At 38.2% G+C, this 21,505-nt stretch overlaps 1 protein-coding gene across 1 annotated transcript in view; it reads left to right on the forward strand.

Annotated features, from left to right (window-relative positions):
* The window catches only part of LOC101281683 (phospholipid scramblase 2-like), a 55,528-nt gene extending 55,250 nt beyond the window's left edge, over window positions 1-278 (forward strand). The window contains exon 5 of the mRNA XM_033402720.2: window positions 149-278. Coding sequence (XP_033258611.2) covers window positions 149-223 — 75 coding nt within the window. The 3' untranslated portion in view covers window positions 224-278. The remainder of the gene's footprint in view (window positions 1-148) is intronic.
* Window positions 279-21,505: the final 21,227 nt, after the last annotated feature.

Here is a 21,505-nt window from a genome sequence, read left to right on the forward strand (position 1 = left end):
GACAGTTGTGAAAAGGGGACAGATTTTAGTGCCAAAAACATAGGAAGAATGTTCAAGCTTCAACATAACAATTAAAATAATTTTCTTCTTGTGAATTATTAATTGTTGGCAATGACTAAAAAAGATACTCCTTTGTTTTCTGTTTGAGATGACAAATATGATGTTTCTGCCATATGGAATTTCAAATCATCTGAAAAGGTTTGTTTCTACTACTGTTTTTTAGATAAAACATTATTCAGTTAATATGGTAGCAACTGGGGGGGTGCCTTCAAGATGGCAGAGGAGTAAGACATGGAGATCACCTTCCTCCCCACAAATACATCAGAACTACATCTACATGTGGAACAACTCCTACAGAACACCTACTGAACACTGGCAGAAGACCTCAGACTTCCCAAAAGCTTTCCTTTTGCCATTTGACCTAGGGTTCTGACTGTCTGATTGTTTTTTGGTTTTTTTGCTTTTTTCTTTTAGTATAGTTTTTACCACTTGTTATCATTGGTGGATTTGTATTTTAGTTTGGTTGCTCTATTCTTTTTTTTAATTACTTTTTAATTTTTAATAATTTTTCCATTTTAATAAACATTTTATTTTATTTATTTATTTTTTCTTTCTTTCTTTCTTTTTCTCACTTTTCTTCTGAGCCATGTGGCTGACAGGGTCTTGGTGCTCAGGACGGGTGTCAGGCCTGAGCCTATGAGGTGGGAGAGCCGAGCTCAGGACATTGGTCCACCAGAGACCTCCTGGCCCCACGTAATATCATTTGGCGAGAGCTCTCCCGGAGATCTCCATCTCAACGCTAAGACCCATCTCCACTCAGTGACCAGCAAGCTACAGTGCTGGACACCCTATTCCAAACAACTAGCAAGACAGGAATACAAACCGAACCATTAGCAGAGAGGCTGGCTAAATTAATAATAAGTTCACAGACACCCCAAAACACACCACCAGATGTGGTCCTACCCACCAGAAAGACAAGATCTAGCCTTATCCACCAGAACAAAGTCACCAGTCCCCTCCACCAGGAAGCCTACACAACTCACTGGACCAACCCTACCCACTGGGAGCACACATCAAAAACAGCAGGAACTACAAACCTGCAGTGTGCGAACACGAGACCCCAAACACAGTAAGTTAAGCAAAATGAGAAGACACAGAAATACACAACAGATGGAAGATCAAGGTAAAAACCCACCAGACCAAACAAAAGAAGAGGAAATAGGCAGTTAGCCTGAAAAAGATTTCAGAGTAATGATACTAAAGATGATCCAAAATCCTGGAAATAGAATGGAGAAGATACAAGAAACATTTAACAAGGACCTAGAAGAACTAAAGAGCAAACAAACAATGATGAACAATACAATAAATGAAATTTTAAATTCTTTACAAGGAATCAATAGCAGAATTACTGAAGCAGAAGAACGATAAGTGATCTGGAAGATAAATAGGGGAAATAACTGCCACAGAGCAGAATAAAAAAATAAAGAATGAAAAGAATTGAAGACAATCTCAGAGACCTCTGGGACAACATTAAACGCACCAACATCCGAATTATAGGGGTCCCAGAAGAAGAAGATAAAAAAAAAGGGACTGAGAAAATATTTGAAGAGATTATAGTTGAAAACTTCCCTAATATGGGTAAGGAAATAGTTGGTCAAGTCCAGGAAGCACAGAGTCCCATGCAGGATAAATCCTAGGAGAAACATGCCAGGATACATATTAATCAAACTATTAAAAATTAAATTCAAAGAAAAAATATTAAAAACAGCAACAGAAAAGCAACAATTAACATACAAGGGAATCCCTATAAGGTTAAGAGTTGATCTTTCAGCAGAAACTCTGCAAGCCAGAAGGGACTGGCAGGACATATTTAAAGTGATGAAAGGGAAGAATCTACAACCAAGATTACTCTGCCCAGCAAGGATCACATTCAGATTCGATGGAGAAATTAAAACCTTTACAAACAACCAAAAGCTAAAAGAATTCAGCACCACCAAACCAGCTTTACACCAAAGATAAAGGAACTTCTCTAGGCAGGAAACACAAGAGAAGGAAAAGACCTACAATAACAAACCCAAAACATTTAAGAAAATGGGAATACGAACATACATATCAATAACTACCTTAAATGTAAATGGATTAAATGCCTCAACCAAAAGACATAGACTGGCTGAATGGATGCAAAAACAAGACCCATATATATGCTGTCTACAAGAGACCCACTTCAGACCTAGGGACACATACAGACTGAAAGTGAGGGGATGGAAAAAGATATTCCATGCAAATGGAAATCAAAAGAAAGCTGGAGTAGCAATTCTCATATCAGACAAAATAGACTTTAAAATAAAGACTATTACAAGAGACAAAGAAGGACAGTATATAATGATCAAGGGATCAATCCAAGAAGAAGATATAACAATTGTAAATATTTATGCACCCAACAGAGGAGCACCTCAAAACATAAGGCAAATGTTAACATCCATAAAAGGGGAAATCGACAGTAACATAATCATACTAGGGGATGATAACACCCCAGTTTCACCAATGGACAGATCATCCAAAATGAAAATAAATAAAGAAACACAAGCTTTAAATGATACATTAAACAAGACGGATTTATTTGATATTTATAGGACATTCCATCCAATAACAGCAGATTACACTTTCTTCTCAAGTGCTCATGGAACATTCTCCAGGATAGATGATATCATGGATAACAAATCAAGCCTTGGTAAATTTAAGAAAATTTAAATTGTATCAAGTATCTTTTCCGACCACAAGGCTATGAGACTAGATATTAATTACAGGAAAAAAATATGAAAAAAATACAAACACATGGAGGCTAAACAATACACTACTAAATAACCAAGAGACCACTGAAGAAATCAAAGAGAAAATCAAAAAATACCTAGAAACAAATGACAATGAAAACATGACAACGCACCTATGGCAAGCAACAAAAGCAGTTCTAAGAGGGAAGTTTATAACAACACAATCCACCTCAAGAAACAGGAAACATCTCAAATAAACAACTTAATCTTACACCTAAAGCAATTAGAGAAAGAAGAACAAAATAACCCCAAAGTTAGCTGAAGGAAAGAAATCATAAAGATCAGATCAGAAATAAATGAAAAAGAAACAAAGGAAACGATAGCAAAATCAATAAAACTAAAAGGTGGTTCTTTGAGAAGATAAGCAAAATTGATAAACCATTAGCCAGACTCATCAAGGAAAAAAGGGAGAAGACTCAAATCAATAGAACTAGAAATGAAAAAGAAGTAACAGCTGACACTACAGAAATACAAAGGATCATGAGAGATTACCACAAGCCACTATATGCCAATAAAATGGACAATCTGGAAGAAATGGACAAATCTTAGAAAATCAGAGTCATCTGAGACTGAACCAGGAAGAAATAGAAAATATGAACAGACCAATCACAAGCACTGAAATTGAAACTGTGATTAAAAATCTTCCAACAAACAAAAGCCCAGGACCAGATGGCTTCACAGGTGAATTCTATCAAACATGTAGAGAAGAGCTAACACCTATCCTTCTCAGACTCTTCCAAAATATGGCAGGAGGAACACTCCCAAACTCATTCTACGAGGCAACCATCACCCTGATAGCAAAACCAGACAAAGATGCTACAAAAAAAGAAAACTACAGACCAATATCACTGATGAACATAGATACAAAAATCCTCAATAAAATACTAGTAAACAGAATTCAACACCACATTAAAAGGATCATACACCATGATCAAGTGGGGTTTATCCCAGGAATGCAAGGATTCTTCAATATGCACAAAATCAATCAATGTGATAAACCATATTAAGAAATTGAAGGAGAAAAACCATATGATCATCTCAATAGATGCAGAGAAAGCTTGTGACAAAATTCAACACCCATTTATGATAAAAACCCTGTAGAAAGTAGACATAAAGGAAACTTACCTCAACATAATAAAGGCTATATATGAGAAACCCACAGCCAACATCATTCTCAATTGTGAAAAACTGAAACCATTTCCACTAAGATCAGGAACAACACAAGGTTGCCCACCCTCACCACTATTACTCAACATAGTTTTGGAAGTTTTAGCCATAGCAGTCAGAGAAGGAAAAGAAATAAAAGGAATCAAAATCTGAAAAGAAGTAAAACTGTCACTGTTTGCAGATTACATGATACTATACATAGAGAATCCTAAAGATGCTACCAGAAAGCTACTAGAGCTAATCAATGAATTTGGTAAAGTAGCAGGATACAAAATTAATGCACAGAAGTCTCTTGCATTCCTATACACTAATGATGAAAAATCTGAAAGAGAAATTAAGGAAACACTCCCATTTACCACTGCAACAGAAAGAATTAAATACCGAGGAATAAACCTACCTAAGGAGACAGAGACCTGTATGCAGAAAACTATAATACAATGATGAAAGAAATTAAAGATGGTACAGACAGATGGAGAGATATACCATGTTCTTGGATTGGAAGGATCAACATTGTGAAAATGACTACCCAAGGCAATCTACAGATTCAATGCAATCCCTATCAAACTACCAATGGCATTTTTCACAAAACTGGAACAAAAAATTTCACAATTTGTATGGAAACACAAAAGACCCAGAATAGCCAAAGCAATCTTGAGAAAGAAAAACAGAGCTGGAGGAGTCAGGCTCCCTGACTTCAGTCTATACTACGAAGCTACAGTAATCAAGACAGTATGGTACTGGCACAAAAACAGCAATATAGATCAGTGGAACAGGATAGAAAGCCCAGAGCTAAAACCATGCACATATGGTCACCTTATCTTTGATAAAGGAGGCAAGAATATACAATGGAGAAAGGGCAGCCTCTTCAATATGTGGCGCTGGGAAAACTGGACAGCTACATGTAAAACAATGAAATTAGAACACTCCCTAACACCATACACAAAAAGAAACTCAAAATGGATTAAAGACCTAAATGTAAGGACAGATACTATAAAACTCTCAGAGGAAAACATAGGCAGAACACTCCATGATGAAAATCACAGCAAGATCATTTTTGACCCACCTCCTAGAGAAATGGAAATAAAAACAAAAATAAGTGGGACCGAATGAAAGTTAAAATTTTTACACAGCAAAGGAAACCATAAACAAGACGAAAAGACAACCCTCAGAATGGGAGTAAATATTTGCAAACGAAGCAACTGACAAGGGATTAAACTCCAAAATATACAGGCAGCTCAAGCAGCTCAATATGAAAAAAACAAACAACCCAATCCAAAAATGGGCAGAAGACCTAAATAGACATTTCTCCAAGAAGATATACAGATTGTCAACAAACACATGAAAAGATGCTCAACATCACTAATCATTAGAGAAGTGCAAATCAAAACTGCAATGAGGTATCACCTCACACCAGGCAGAATGGCCAGCATCAAAAAATCTACAAAGAATAAATGCTGGAGAGGGTGTGGAGTAAAGGGATCCCTCTTGTGCTGTTGGTGGGAATGTAAATTGATGCAGCCACTATGGAGAACAGTATGGAGGTTCCTCAGAAAACTAAAATAGAACTACCATACGACCCAGCAATCTCACTACTGGACATATACCCTGAGAAAACCATAATTCAAAAAGAGTCATGTACCAAAATGTTCGTTGCAGCTCTATTTATATTAGCCAGGACATGGAAACAACCTAAGTGTCCATCGACAGATGAATGGATAAAGAAGATGGGGTACATATATTCAATGGAATATTACTCGGCCATAAAAAGAAGCGAAATTGAGTTATTTGTAGTGAAGTGGATGGACCTAGAGACTGTCATACAGAGTGAAGTAAGTCTGAAAGAGAAAAACAAATACCATATGCTAACACATATATATGGAATCTAAAAAAAAAGGTTCTGAAGAAACTAAGGGCAGGACAGGAGTAAAGATGCAGACATAGAGAATGAAGTTGAGGATATGGGGAGGGGGAAGGGTAAGCTGGGACGAAGTAAGAGAGTGGCATGGACATATATACACTACCAAATATAAAATAGATAGCTAGTGGGAAGCAGCAGCATAACAAAGGGAGATCAGCTCAGTGCTTTGTGTCCACCTAGAGGGTTTGGATAGGGAGGGTGGGAGGGAGACGCCCGAGGGAGGAGATATGGGGATGTATGTATATGTATAGCTGATTCACTTTGTTATACAGCAGAAACTAACACACCATTGTAAAGCAATTATACTCCAATAAAAATGTTAAAAATATATATATGGTAGCAACTCGTTTATGATCCAGGACACAGAAGAATTTATTTTGGAAGAATTGCTGAAACCATGTTTTTCCTGAAAATTTCAGGAGCATGTTTGCTCAGTTGTCTACACTAACAATCACTGAACATTATTTACTCATTTTTTGTTTAAAATATGCAAAACAGATTGAGAAAATAAACAATTTTAGAAACTCTTGCTTATGTAAGTTTAGGCAGATGAGGGATGCCAGAGAAAATTAAAATGAAAAAATATTTGTCTAGTTTTTTAAAAAATTATTGCTGCTGGAAGTCTTTTCCACCTTCTCTGCTATAAAACTGAATGAAACAAGCCTACAAAAGGGGGCAGCACTAACTCATAACTTTCTTTACTAAAATATACTCATTTTCTTAGCCAAAATTATGTCAGTTCTAATTAGAACATTTTAATGAATAGAAGCAAAGAATTTTAAAGTTAGGAGGAACATTAAGGACTGTCTACATTCTAATGTACAAATAGAAAGCTGAAAAGCTCTAGTTTGTGTATCCAAAGTTACACTGGGAATTAGTAATAGAACCAGAACTATGACTACGCACTCCCCCTTTTTGTCCAGTATTTTTGGAACCACACCAAAAATTTGATTTAAATCATTTCAAGGTACTTTCATAACAATGACATTTTAATTAATAATCATTCTAAATTAATTCTAAATGATTTTTAAGCACATGCAAATAGAGCCCATTTCAATAATCCAGACTGATCTCACAGCAATCCTCTAACTATGAAGGAAGAAGCAAATTACTGTTACAAAAAAAAAAAAAACTTTAAAAATGTCTATATCATGGATGACATAGAGATTTATTTTATTTCAAACATTGATACACTTGTATCTTTATTGTCATGCCTACCATTCACATCTGAGTTTAATTTCTTTTATTAATATAGCTACTTTTAGATTTTTTTGTAAAAGGATATTTAGCATTTGACAGATTCACTTGTACTGAGGTAGTTTAATTATTGGTGGCACAATATAAGATGAGCACAGACAGAATCAAACTATTACCTTGATTAGGAGAAGGGAAATGTATCTATTTAATGGGCAATGCCCAGATGTGACCTAGCCTTCCTGCTGGCCTGACAAAAGACTTAACTGGGGATGTGGGAATATTTTATTCAGGGGTCTAGCAGATTCATAGTCAGCTATGACCTGGGGACTGCTACACTGTTTCCTTTATTTTTACAACAACTGTAATATTTCCATTTTTTCTTTTTTTTTTATGTTTGTATATTTCTCTCTGTTCTGTATGTCTTTGTATGTTTCTGTCCACATGTAATCCATGCCACTAATTTGAGATATGGCTATAGCACCTGTCTGGACATGGATATCAGGGAGAGATTGTGCTGTTTTCTTCGCTTATAGCTTTATAATGTTCTAAGAGAGAACATGTTCATATTTTTTGCATTTCGAGAGGTTACTTTATACTATCACTGTTCTTTGTCAGTGAATAAAATCAATTGAGAGACATAGGAGTGAGAAATATGTTATCTTTATCCTGACAAAGCTGTTGAGAGGGCATGGTTATGTTCTTTGGGAACATAGTAAGTCCCCTACATACGAACCTTCAAGTTGCAAACTTTCAAAGATGTGAATGTGCATCTGGTTCCAGCAAGGAGCCATAACCTGTGCCATCAATGTCAGGCGTGAGTGAAATTGCAGCTTGCCCTCTGTCTCCTATCGCTGACAATCCTTCAGCTCTACCATCTCCCACCTCCTCTCCCTCCTCGAGTCAGTAACTCTTCTTGCCTGTTCACTCGATGCCAACCTCTGTATGCCAGCTGTTACACTGTACTACTGTACTTTTCAAGGCACTGTATTGTAAGATTAAAAAGGTTTTCTTTATTTTCTGTGTTTGTTTGTTTTTTATGTAGTACTTGTGTGAAAAGTATTATAAACCTATTACAGTACAGTACTATATAGCTGACTGTGTTAGTTGGGTACCTAGGCTAACTTAGTTGGACTTAGAACAAATTGGACTTACGAATATGCTCTTGGAATGGAACTCATTCGTATGTAGGGGACTTACTACAATAGACTTGTAGAAGGATGCAGATTGAGATTTACTCTTGTCTCAGGCAGAGCCAAAAATCCACAGTCCTTTCTCATAGAGGCCTGCCACTATAAACGTTACTCCATGTAAGAGCTAGGAATGTATTCTCCCTGCAGACAGGCTGCCTCTCCAAAGAGAGTCAAAGATAAACAGGGCTGAACTACTCCTACCCAGCTTCTTTCAATCTCACCAGACCAATAACTCATCCCTATTCCCTGAGGCAAGCAAATGAGGTGACAGAAAAGGTCAGGTGTGTTCTCTAGAGTCACTGTCTCTACATGGAAATTTCAGGAGTGGAGAGTAATTGTGGTAGAGGTGAGCTTGTCCCTTAAGTCTTTTCTCTTTTTTCATAATATCATAACCTGTGATTTCATTGATTTCACATGAAAACTTGGAATAAAGAGAAAATTTCCCATCCTACTATGCAGCTAGGTGTGATGACTTAGCAAAATTTGGGCCTACTAGATGTGAATTGTAGCAACTGTTTTAAAAGATAATTGGCACACACCATTTGCCTCTCTTTGAGTCTTTCCTGATTCCAGGGAACACCTTTCCTCATTTCAGGGAGTATCTTTTCTGGGACACCAGCTGATTTGGGGAATGAAAACCATGAATAGTTGAGCCACAGGGTAGGAAAAGCCTGGGTTCCTAAGAACTCCTTAGGGCTAATAGAGCTAACCTAAAGATATTATATGATTCCTGGACTGCCCAATGGCAGACTTGCATGTAACTTGTATCTTGTTCTGGGTCTCTGTTACTTGCACCTAAACATAATACTAAAAGATACATCTCTTAAAAAAATCAATTAGGTTATTCTATTTTAAATAATTGCTCAGTTAAATTCATCAATTCTTGGACAATTTTTATAATAGTCCATGACACATGATTTTCACTCATGATTTTCAAAAGAAAACACATGTTTTCTAAGTATGTAAATCATGAGTCATGGACTATTATAAAAATTGTCCAAGAATTGATGAATTTAACTGAGCAATTAGGTTAATTGATTTTTTTGAAATTGTTTTCCTAGGGCATATTCTTGTCAGAGTATAAGCAGACTAGGTTATTTGCATATAGCTTCCTATAAGGTGGCATGTTGTTATACTTAACTGTAGGTAGGAAGTAATATCCTTCATACTGGTAGTTCCCAGTCCTCCATTTCTCTCCCTTTTTCTTGATTCTTAAATGAACTAAGTCTTTCACCATTTTCCCAAAATGTAAGGAAACCTCCTATGCACTGTGATCAAAACTTAATAAAATATGTAAAATTATCTTTTTAACTGGCTTAAGAAACATTTTTGAAAAGATTTGACTATTTAAAATTTATTTATCTGAATCAAGTAGGATGTTCAGTCTTCCTATGTTTCCAGTAAAATGTAATTACTCCTAGTCACATTGTCACATCTAAACTAAAATTCCTGTGGAGTCAGGAACAAGGCAAGATGTCCCCTCTCACCACTCATTTTCAGCATCGTGTTGGAAGTCCTAGCAAATGCAATAAGACAGGAAAAATAAGATCATCTATGTAGAAAATCTGAAAGGATCAACAACAAAAACTCCTGGAACTAATAAGGGATTATAGCAAGGTTGCAGGATACAAGGTTAATAGGCAAAAATCAATCACGTTCCCATACACCACCAATGAACACATGGAATTTGAAATTTGAAACACATTACCATTTACATTAGTACCCCCAATAAATGAAATACTTAGGTATAAATCTACCAAAATGTGTCGCAAGACCTATATGAGGAAAACTACAGAACTCTAATAAAAGAAATCAAAGAACTAAATAAATGAAGAGATATTTCAAGTTCTTGGATAGAAAGACTCAATGTTGTCAAGACGTTAGTTCTTCCCAACTTGTGTATAAAATCAATGTGGTCCCAATCAAAATCCAGCAAGTTCTTTTGTGGATATAGGCAAACTGATTCTAAAGTTTATATGGAGAGGCAAAAGACACAAAATAGCCAACATAATTTTGAAAAAAGAAGAACAAAGTTGGAGGACTGACACTACCATACTTCAAGACCTACTGTAAAGTTATAGTAATCAAGAAAGTGTGGCACTGGTGAAAGAACAGACATATAGGTCAGTAGAACAGAATAGAGAGCCCAGGAATAGACCCACATGAATATGGTCAACTGATCTTTGATGATGAAGTGAAGATAGTCTTTTCAACAAATAGTGCCAGAACAGCTGGACATTCTCATGCAAAAATGAATCTAGACACAGACCTTAAACCCTTCACAAAAATTAACTCAAAATGGACCACAGACCTAAATGTAAAGTGCAAAACTATAAAACTCCTAGAAGATAACAGAGGAGAAAATCTAGGTGTCCATGGATTTGGCAATGAATTTTTAGATATAACACCAAAAGCATGATCCATGAGTGAAATAATTGATAGGCTGGACTTCATTAAATTTAAAAACTTCTGCTCTTTGGAAGAGAATGTCAACAGAATGAAAGACAAGCCACAGATTGGGAGAAAATATTTGCAGAAGACATATCTGATAAAGGACTATTACAAAAAATATACAAAGAACTCTTAAAATTCAACAATAAGAAGAAAACCGAAATAAAAAAATGGGCCTAAGACCTTAACAGATGCCTCACCAAAAGAAGATATACAGATGGTAAAATGGCATATGAAAAGGTGCTCCACATCATATGTCATCAGGGAAATGCAAATTAAAACAGCAGTGAGATACTACCATATACCTATTAGAATGGTCAAAATCCAGAATACTGACAACACTAAATGCTGGTGAGGATGTGGAATGACAGGAACTCTCATTAATTGCTAGTGGAAATACAAAGTGGTGCAGCCACTTTTAAAAACACTTCGGCAGTTTATTACAAAACTAAACATTCTTACTGCATGATCCAGCAAACCTGCTCCTTGGTATTTACCCAAAGAAGCTGAAAACATCTCCACCTAAAAACCTGCAATAAAGTATTACATGCAGACAATGGAGTATCATTCAGTGAAAAAAAAAAGACACGGAGGAAACTTAGATGTATAATAACTAAGTGAAGGAAATCAGCCTTGAGAGGCTTCTTACTATATGATTTCAACTATGTGATATTCTGGCAAATATCAAAAAAGGCAAAACTATGGAAATAATAAAAAGATCAGTGGTTGCTAGGCAGGGGTTGGAAGAGATGGAGAAATGAACAGGCAGAGCATAGGATTTTTAGGGCAGTGAAACTACTCTGTATGACATTATGACGGTGAATGCATGTCATTATAAATTTGTCCACACCCATAGAATGTAAAACACCACGAGTGAACCCTAATGTAAACTATGGACTTTGTATGATGATGATATGTCAGTGTAGGTTCATCAGTTTTTACAAATGTACTACTCTGATAGGGGATGTTGATGATGGCAAAGCTATGCATGTGTGGGAACAGTGGGTAAATGGTAAATCTCTACCTTCTGCTTAATATTGCTGTGAACCTAAAGCCACTCTATAAAGTAGTCTATTAAAAACAAACAAAATTCTTATAGAGGCCTTGTAAATGACATTAATGAGTGAGGAATAATTACCGGGGATTGTTGCAAACTGGAGACCCCATCTAAAGGGGGAAGCTGATTGTTACCATCAGCAGATTGAGTCATCAGAGCATGTGAGAGTAATATGGACAGATTATCAGTCAGGGTAGTCTAGGTTATGCTGTGGTGACAACTCCTAAGTCTTAGTGGCTTATAAGAAAAAAGGTTTGTTCCTTGCTTACCCCATATGTCCAGTGCAAGTTATCAGAACACCTCTGCTCATCAGAGTTTCTCAAGGACATATGCTGGTAAGACTCCATATTGATTCAATCTTTCATAATTGCCAGGGTGTGAGGAGGTGTACAGTGCAACTCACAGACGGGATCTTAAAGTTTCTGCCCAGAAGTGAAGTACCTCACCTGAAGTCACAATTCATTGGTTAGCGCAAGCCATGTAGATACAACCAGCTTAAATGAGTAAAAAAAAAAATGCAATCTTTTATACCTGGAAGGAAAGAAAAGAGTTTGTAAATAACGTTAATGACTACCCCACAGATGTTCTGGTTTTTTGTTTTTGTTTTCTTTTTCTTCAGAAGAGCTTATATGAAATCACTTCACATATAAATGTGGGCAAATAGTTACATTTTAAAAACACATCGTTAGGTTGATGATGCTTGTTGGCTTCTAGTTTTTCACTTTTATCAACTAACATCTTAGTAGAAGCTAGGATAAATTTGGCAGCTGAGTAAAGGCAGTGAAAGGCCCTAGGGATAAGGAAAATGAGAAAAATAGAGGGAAGCTTCTTGACTGGACACAGGCAGTGGTATCAAAGCTATACTTTCTCTCACTTCGAAGTTTGCCTGACCTGAATGCTTAAAATTAAAAAGACTAACAAGACCAAGTGTTGGTGAGAGTAGAGAGCAACTGGAACTCTCATAAATTGGTTTGCCATTTTGGAAAGCCATTTGGAAGTATCTAATAAAACTAGACATATACTTTATTATTCAGCTGTTTAACTTTTAGGTATATACTCAAGAAAAGTGAGTGCAAATGTTTACCAAAGGTCATGTACAATAATGTTTCTAGCAGCTATTTTCATAGCACCAAATTCAAAGATCCCAAAATATCCATCAATAGGAGAATAAAGTGTATTGTATTCACACAATGGAGTACCACAGTAATAAAAGGGAGAAACTGCGACGTACAACACAACATGGCAGATGGAAAAATCTCAGAAGGTGTCTGTATTAGGGTTCTCCAGAGAACCAAGAGAATGTATATATGGAATTGGCTCATTGGGTTTTGGAGACTAAGTCCCACAATCTGCAGTTGGGAAGCTGGAGACACAGGTGAGCTAATGGTATAATTCTAGTACAAGTCCAAGGCAGGAGAAAACTGATGTCCCAGCTCAGACAGAGAGAGAGTAAATTCTCCCTTACTCCACTTTCTCTATTCAGGCATCCAGCTGATCAGAAGAGAATCAACCATGTTGGGGAGGGCAATCTGCTTTGCTCAGTCTACTGACTCAAATATTAATGTCATCCAGAAACACCCTCACAGACTCACCCAGAATGTCTAACTCTATATTTGGGCACCCCATGGCCCTGTCAAATTGACACAGAAAACTAACTATCACAAGTCCACTCCTTGTCAATTTGGTATCCATACATATCTCCTTAAACCATACTTAATCTTTGAACACAGATAATAACAAGTTGATAATTCCACCTGACATGATAGGGCTATACTTCCTACAGTTGAAAACACACTGGGACTTCCCTGGTGGCACAGTGATTAAGAATCCACCTGCCAATGTAGGGTACACGGGTTCGAGCCCTGGTCTGGGAAGATCCCACATGCCGCGGTGCAACTAAGCCCGTGCGCCACAACTACTGAGCCTGCGCTCTAGAGCCCGTGCTCTGCAACAGGAGAAGCCACTGCAGTGAGAAGCCTGTGCACCACAGCAAAGAGTAGCCCCCGCTCACCACAACTGGAGAAAGCCCGCACACAACAATGAAGACCCAATGCAGCCAAAATTTAATTAATTAATTAATTTAAAAAAGAGAAAAAAGAAAACACACTAACCTCTTCCCTAGAAGAGAAAGTCCTTGGGTGATGTTTACTCTTCTCCTGATATCCAGTAACTTATATACTATGATATAAAATTAATATGTAAATACCATGATAATAAGTCAATATATCTTATGTTACATGATAAGGGAATAGGAGAGGAAAACAAAGATATTTGCTCTACACACAACATATAACAGAGTAAGGAATACTCAGTTGTAATTCTCAATTCTGTAACAGGTCACATGGTCATAGCTGGCATTTGTAATTGCCTTCTCCCACTATTTATTACCTTTGCCTTCAGACAGCACTTCAGCTGGTTGTGGTTTTCTACCTGGTGGAATTATCCAAACCTTCATTCCTAAATGCCATAGGACATTAGTAGTCCTGTCTGGATTGGGTTATTGTAGTTTTCCATTGACATTAACATAGGGCATAGTAATACCAAGAGATGCCCTAAAGGATCTCCTGTATTCCAGAATATTCTTCCTTACCTCCATTGTTGACTAGCCATCCAATATCCCCTTAGTAATCAGGATCAATCACCTCATCCAGTATAGTTACACCCTTCTTTGCCTGTTGACTCAAAGGCATGAAGAGTCCAAAGTGCCAGGGTGACCGTCTTCACTTTCAGAGTAAAGGAATCACTGTTTTGCCTCCTAGTGTGAGAATTCCTCACTCTGGTACTAAGGCTTCTAGGCCAGCAGAGCATAAGGTCACAGGAACAGGAAACATAAGTTTTGCTAATGGGTGATAGTGGTGCTGCTCCCATTTCCACCCCTAGATTCCTGGATTCCTGAATACTGGCTATTGAAGAAACAGCATTGTACTTTGGTTGCTGATTCAGAGCATATGTAGCCTCCTGGAGAACCTTGCCCCAGCCTTGCAAGGCATTGCCACTTACTTGGTGCTGTAGCCAAATCTTCAAAAAGCTGTTTCACCATTATATCAATCCAGCTTCTTCAAGATGGTGAGGAACATGGTAACACCAGTGAATTCCATGAGCATAGGCCCATTGCCACACTTCTTTTGCTGTAATGTGTGTTCCTCAGTCAGAAGCAATGCTGTGTGAAATATCATGGTGAATAAGGCATTCTATAAGTCCACAGATGGTAGTTTTGGCAGAAGCCTTGCATGCAAGGAAGGCAAATTCATATCAGAGTAAGCGTCTATTCCAATAAGAACAAAACGCTGCCCTTCCATGATGTAAGAGTCCAGTGCAGTCAACCTACCACCAGATAGCTGGCTGATTACCTCATGGAGTGATACTATACCGGGGACTCAGTGTTAGTCTCTGCTGCTGGCAAGTTGGCTACTCAGCCATGGCCATAGCCCAGTCATCCTTGGGGAGGGGAAGTTCTTGTTGCTGAGCCCATGTTGACCTCTATCCCTGCCACCATGGCCACTTTTTTCATGAATCCAATGGGCAGTGATGTGTGGCTGGGAAAGGAGTTGGCTAGGAGAGCAGAACGTCTCATCCTAGTTGCATGATTATTAAAATCCTCCTCTGCTAAGGTCACCCTTTGATGAGCATTCACATGGGACACAAATAATGTCATGTTTTTTTGTCCATTCAAAGAAGTCTACCCACATACCTCTTTCTCAAATTTCCTTGTCACCAGTTTTCCAACCGTGTTCATTCCAAGTCTCTAACCGTCTAGCCAAATGGTCATCCAGCCATTGACCATAGCCCATGAATCAGTATCACGCATCTGGCTTTTTATCCTTGCAAGCAAAGTGAACAACCATGTGTCCTGCCCAAAGCTCTGCTAACTGGAAGGATTTTCTTGACCACTGTCCTTCAGGGCTGTCCCAGAAAGGGGCTGTAGTGTTGCAGCTGTCCACGTCCAAGTGGCGCCTGCATATCATGGGGAACCATCTGTAAATCAAGCCTGAGTCTTCTCCTCCTCTGTGAGCTGATGGTAGGTGCATTCTGAGAGAGAGAGAGAGAGAGAGAGGGCAATGTGGCAGGAGTGGGGACCATGGACATTTGGGCCATTTTTTTCAAAACAACTAGTTACTCATTCTTATACTGTCTGACAGGTAATTCGTATGATTACTACTCATTTAAGGGAGGAGGATTTCTTGGGTGTTCTTCTTTATGTCACCAACCTCCAGGTAAAGCTCTGCTAAAAAATGAGCAAACAAATCTCTTCTTGCTTCTGATTTGTGTGTGTGTGTGTATGCCATTACTTTTAATGAGGTCTAATCATTTTTATGGTAAAGTATAATTGTGAAGTATTTTAAGCTATGTGATAGCAAAGTTTTAATAAGTATTAGTTGTACAGTAATAGTAAATAATTTAAAGAAGGGGAAGACCAATCAAAACAAAAGTGAGCTTGTATTTTGTAAATAAGTTTTTCTAAGTTGTGCATAAAGTAAAAAGCAGGACAACTTTTACCAGATTCCTTTGTTCTTCCCTCTGTTGTAAAATCAAATCTAGGTACTGACTCTCCAGTTTTATCATATGTGGTATTTTTATGACACCCTCTTTAAGAATGTGGGAAGGAAATAGGTTTTGAAGGGTAAAAAACTGGGAGCAACAGAAACACAAAATTGAACCAGTAATTATTTTATTACATTTTCTTTTCTTACTGAAAATATGGATGTGTTATTTAAGCAATCACTTCCTTAAGAGAAAGAATTGACTTATCACTCTTTGTTAATTTATATATTGTCCCAGGATATAAAATAATGTAGAGCTTTTCATCTGGTCAAATTGTGGAACAAAACTTGGAATTCTGCCAAATGATCAGGCCGATAGTATTCCAGGCTTCTGACACCATGAGACCACAGTGTCACTGGCTTTCAAAAACACATCTGTGCAGCCCATTTAACTAATGGTTGTCATTTTTGTTTCCTCCTTAGTTTTTGGCACTGTCCTATTTTATTGTACAGGTCATAGACCTCCACATCTGGAACTGATGTAGTTTTTTTTTTTTTTTAACTGAAATAGTGCTAAGTTCATATCCATGCCTCAAAGTTTCATGGGAGTTGGTATTTTGAGGATTATTAGCCAAACCACTCTTCTAATAGCGTTTTGATTTCATCCATCCTTAGGGAATTATGAGCAAGTGCTAGATAATTAAATTCAGTCATATTATCAGATATAAAAAATATATAAAGTTATGTCATTTTTGCTTCAGAAATCCAAATATGACCAGGGTTTGATTTCCTGGCTCTGTCCTTTTTGGACAAAATCCTCGATGAAGCCTCTGTTAGCCTTGATAAGTAAAGGTAATAATTCCCTCTTTTTAGGATTTTTGTTATGATTAAATAAGTATGTTTTACCATTATTATTTTATTTATATTATTAATACACCCTTGATTCTCACCTATAAACATTTTTATGGCTTTCAGATGATGCGTAAGTACTCAAAGTGGGAGATAAATTTCTCAGAAAAATAATGAGAAAGTAAAGTTTTACTAATTCTAAATATTGGATATATCTAATCTAGCATTTTCCACACTGAGGAATTAGATGCTCTCCTACAATACTGGTGTATATTTGTAACGTATTTTTGATTTTTGATACTCAATTCAAATAACAACTATAATTATTTACATGTGTATTTATGTAAATAAGCCATACATTCTCCAGATTAGTTTTCCAACAATATTTTCCAAATTTTAGTTTTTGTGAAGACTTGTTGAAGACTTGTTCTAAGTTGAGAATCCATAATTCAGTTTAACTTTTACCTCTCAAAATATGTGATGACTTTCCTTCAGAGTACAGCAAGGAGAATTCGAGAGCATTTATACAATCACAGGATTTATAACTAGAAGAAACTTTAGTATTCTTTAACAGGTAAAATATTGTTTTACAGAGAGTATTATTTTATAGATAAGAAAACTGAGGCTCCAGTATTAGTTAATTAATGTTCACTGACACTGTGGACAGGTGTGAGGTATTACTTTTATACCCACAGTCTTTCACAGGATTTCCAATTCTCTTCCCTTTGTTCAAGGGGACGTAAAAGTGTCCAGGACAATTGTGTTGTCCATAGGTCCATGGATGAAGTGAGCGGAGGGGGTCATGCACAAGGGCAGCTCCTCCATAGCATCCCTAACACTACACTTCTAGGTCTCATGTGTTCACAATTTCTCTCTCTTTTTTATTTTTAATATCATTTTCACTCCTGTTTCGAATTAGTATGGTCTTCCTTTTTATTTTATTGAACCTTGTAAAAAATAGAATATTCTGATTCACATTACATGTAGTGTGTCTCTCTCTTTCATACATATAATTGAGGGTGATGCTTCTCAATACTGTGCTCTCACACAAGGTTCCAGAAAGTAATCCAGTCCAACAGTGGACTGGATTACAATGCTCTGAAACCATTTTATGGGCCACAGTGTAATTCTTCATTATCTTATACTTAATCTTATCTTACCATTAACTTAGATAATTATATAATTTTACTGAATAAGTGCTTTTTTAATGAAATATAGTTGATTTACAAAGTTGTGTTAGTTTCAGATGTACAACAAAGTGATTCAGTTATATATATATATATATATTCTTTTTCAGATTATTTTCCAATATAGGTTATAACAAGATATTGGATATTGTTCCCTGTGTTACACAGTAAGTCCTTGTTGCTTAGCTATTTTATGTAGAGTTGTGTATCTGTTAATCCCATACTCCTAATTTATTCCTCCTCACCTTCCCTTCCTCTTAGGTAAAAATAAGTTTGTTTTCCAGGTCCATGAGTCTGTTTCTGTTTTGTAAATATATTCCCTTATATTATTCCTTAGACTTCTCATATAAGTGATATCATAAAATATTTGTCTCTCTCTGTCTGACTTACTTCACTCAGTATGAAATTTCCAGGTCCATCCATGTTGCTGCAGGTGGCCATATTTCATTCTTTTTTATGGCTGAGTACTGTTCCATTGGCCATCTGTATGTCTTTTTTGGAGAAATGTCAATTTAGGTCTTCTGCCTGTTTTTTGATTGAGTGTTTTGTTGTTGTTTTACTGAGTTGTATGAGCTGTCTGTATATTTTGGATATTAACCCCTTGTCAGTCGCATCATATGCAAATAGTTTCTCCCATTCTGTAGGTTGTCTTTTCGTTTTGTTGATGGTTTCCTTTGCAGTGCAAAAGATTTTAAGTTTGATTAGGTCCCATTTGTTTATTTTTGCTTTTATTTATTTTGCATTGGGAGACTGATCTAAGAAAGTATTGCTACCATTTATGTCAGAGAATGTTTTGACTTTCTGTCTGATGTTCTGATTGGGTGATTTCCATTATTCTGTCTTTCACATCCCTTATTTGTTCTTCTGCATTATTTAGAATGCTGCTCATTGCTTTTAGCTTGGTTTTTATTTTGGCAATTGAGTTGTCTAATTTTGATTGGTTCCTCTTTATAGTTTCTACTTCCTTGTTACAGTGATCTGCATTTCTATTGATAATCTTTCTTAATTCCTTTACCTTTTTTTTTTTTTTTTTTTTGCGGTATGCGGGCCTCTCACTGTTGTGGCCTCTCCCGTTGCGGAACACAGGCTCCGGACGCGCAGGCTCAGCGGCCACGGCTCACGGGCCCAGCCGCTCCGCGGCATGTGGGATCTTCGCGGACCGGGACACGAACCCGTGTCCCCTGCATCGGCAGGTGGACTCTCAACCACTGCGCCACCAGGGAAGCCCCCTTTAGCATTTTTATTACCTCCTTTTTTGAATGGGGTCTAGTAGACTGGAGAGATCTGTTTCATTGTTTGTTCTTTCAGGGGATTTCTCTTGTTCTTTTAATTGGGAGTAGTTCCTCTGCTTTTTCATTTTACTCAAGTTTCTCTGTCTCTGTGTATTTAGGAGAAACAGTTATACTGTGGTCATGAAGGGCTGTTTTTATGTGGGAGAGTCACTGTGTAGACTGTGTGAGTCTACTATTTTTGGTGCCAGGGCTGTTTCTGGTATGGATGCCTGCCATAACTTTCCTCAGAGTGTGCTGGCTATTATTCCTTGATAGGGGGTGTGTTTGGTTTTGTAGGGACCAGAGCCTGCACTGGAAGTTGGGTGGGGCCTCCTCTTTGATCTGTGGCTGTCACAACCCTGTCAGGGGCAGGTCTGCTCCCCAGTTGTTGGAGTAGAAGCCCTGAGATTTGGGTTCAGTAAAACTCTGTTGCCCTTAGTGTGTGCTCTGTGCCTAAAGAGGTGAGTGCTGAAGCAAGTGAGGCCTGTGTGGTCACAGTGAACCTATGTGCCACCTATGCTGGTGTCCTTGGTTTTTCTCAGAAGTAGCCCAAGGTCACATCCCTTTCTCCATTGTGTTCATCCCAGACCTAGTGTTAGGCTGGCGCAGGGGGCCGGAGTGCTGTGGCTGCAGGAATCAAAGTGGTTGTACTGCTGCCTAGAACCTGACCTGCCTCTGTGGTAGGCATCTCTTAGGGCCCATCCACCCCAGATCCAGCTCCAAGATGCAGTGTGATATAGGTGGGAATGGAATGCTCCTGCTGGGAAAGGAACCACTCCATACTCCTCCCCAGGGGCTGTCCTCCAAGGACATGCGATTCTGTGATGCCATCCACCACCTGATGTGCAGGCTAACAAACACTGCTGCTGCTGGGCCTGCCCCCTGGACATACCCCTGCTCTGGGAGAGTTAATAATCACTCTGCCCCTGCCCTCAAGTCACAAAGTTTGCAGCCTCTGGAGCCACACCCCACCATGGCATGCTGACAATGAGGCTCCCATGGCATACCCACACCCTGCCCTGCACATGCTAATATTGGAACTCCTATGGCATACCTGCCCCCCACCCTGCATGCACTAGGCAGCGCGGACCACACACCAGGCTCTTCAGGCTGTCTGTGTGCAGCTAGACTTAGTCCTCTCCCAGGGTCCATCCACTGAAGCCCTAGTTTCAGTGTCTAGGCACTGCACATACTAGCAGCCCCACCTGGCGCACATTTCGGGCTGGGAAGGGCAGGGACATGAAAGCCATCAGCTCCTGTCTCTCTCTGCCCTGATTCCTAGGCAGGCAGATACCATGCCCCTTCAACTCTCTATCTGTCATAGTGAACCTCCCAGCCAACAAAGGGGGTTCCCAGGGCAAGGGAAACTTTTCTCTTTCACAGCTCCCTCCCAGGAGCACCAGTCCCATCCCAATGCCTTTTTTTTTCCCCATCTTGCCCAGTTACATGGGGATCTTTCTTGCAACTTTGATTGTATAAGAGGTCTTCTGCCAGTTTTCAGTTGGTGTTTTGTGAGAATTGTTCCACATGTACAAATATGATGTGTTAGTAAAGGGAAGTGAGCTCCACATCCTTCTATTCCACCATCTTGATCTCTGCCTTTAACAGCTTTTTCCTACTGAATAATTTCTTATACATTGAAATTACATCCATTTATGACAGCGCTTATCACAGCTTGAATGTAGGCAGGGCCTATGACTTGCTTCTAAAATAATAGAATATGAAAATGAGATGGGATATCTCTTCCTTGATTAGGTTAGTTATATGACAAAAGTCATAAGATGTCACTCTTAGCTGACTAGAGACTTTTCTCTATTGCTGGCTTGAGGAAGCAAGCTGCCAGTTTGTTTGTGAACCCAGGGAAAGGTCCAGGTGGCAAGGAACTGCAGATGGCCTTCAGCTGACA

Source organism: Orcinus orca, chromosome 5 (genome assembly GCF_937001465.1).
Source record: "Orcinus orca chromosome 5, mOrcOrc1.1, whole genome shotgun sequence".
Classification (NCBI taxonomy): Eukaryota; Metazoa; Chordata; class Mammalia; order Artiodactyla; family Delphinidae; genus Orcinus; species Orcinus orca.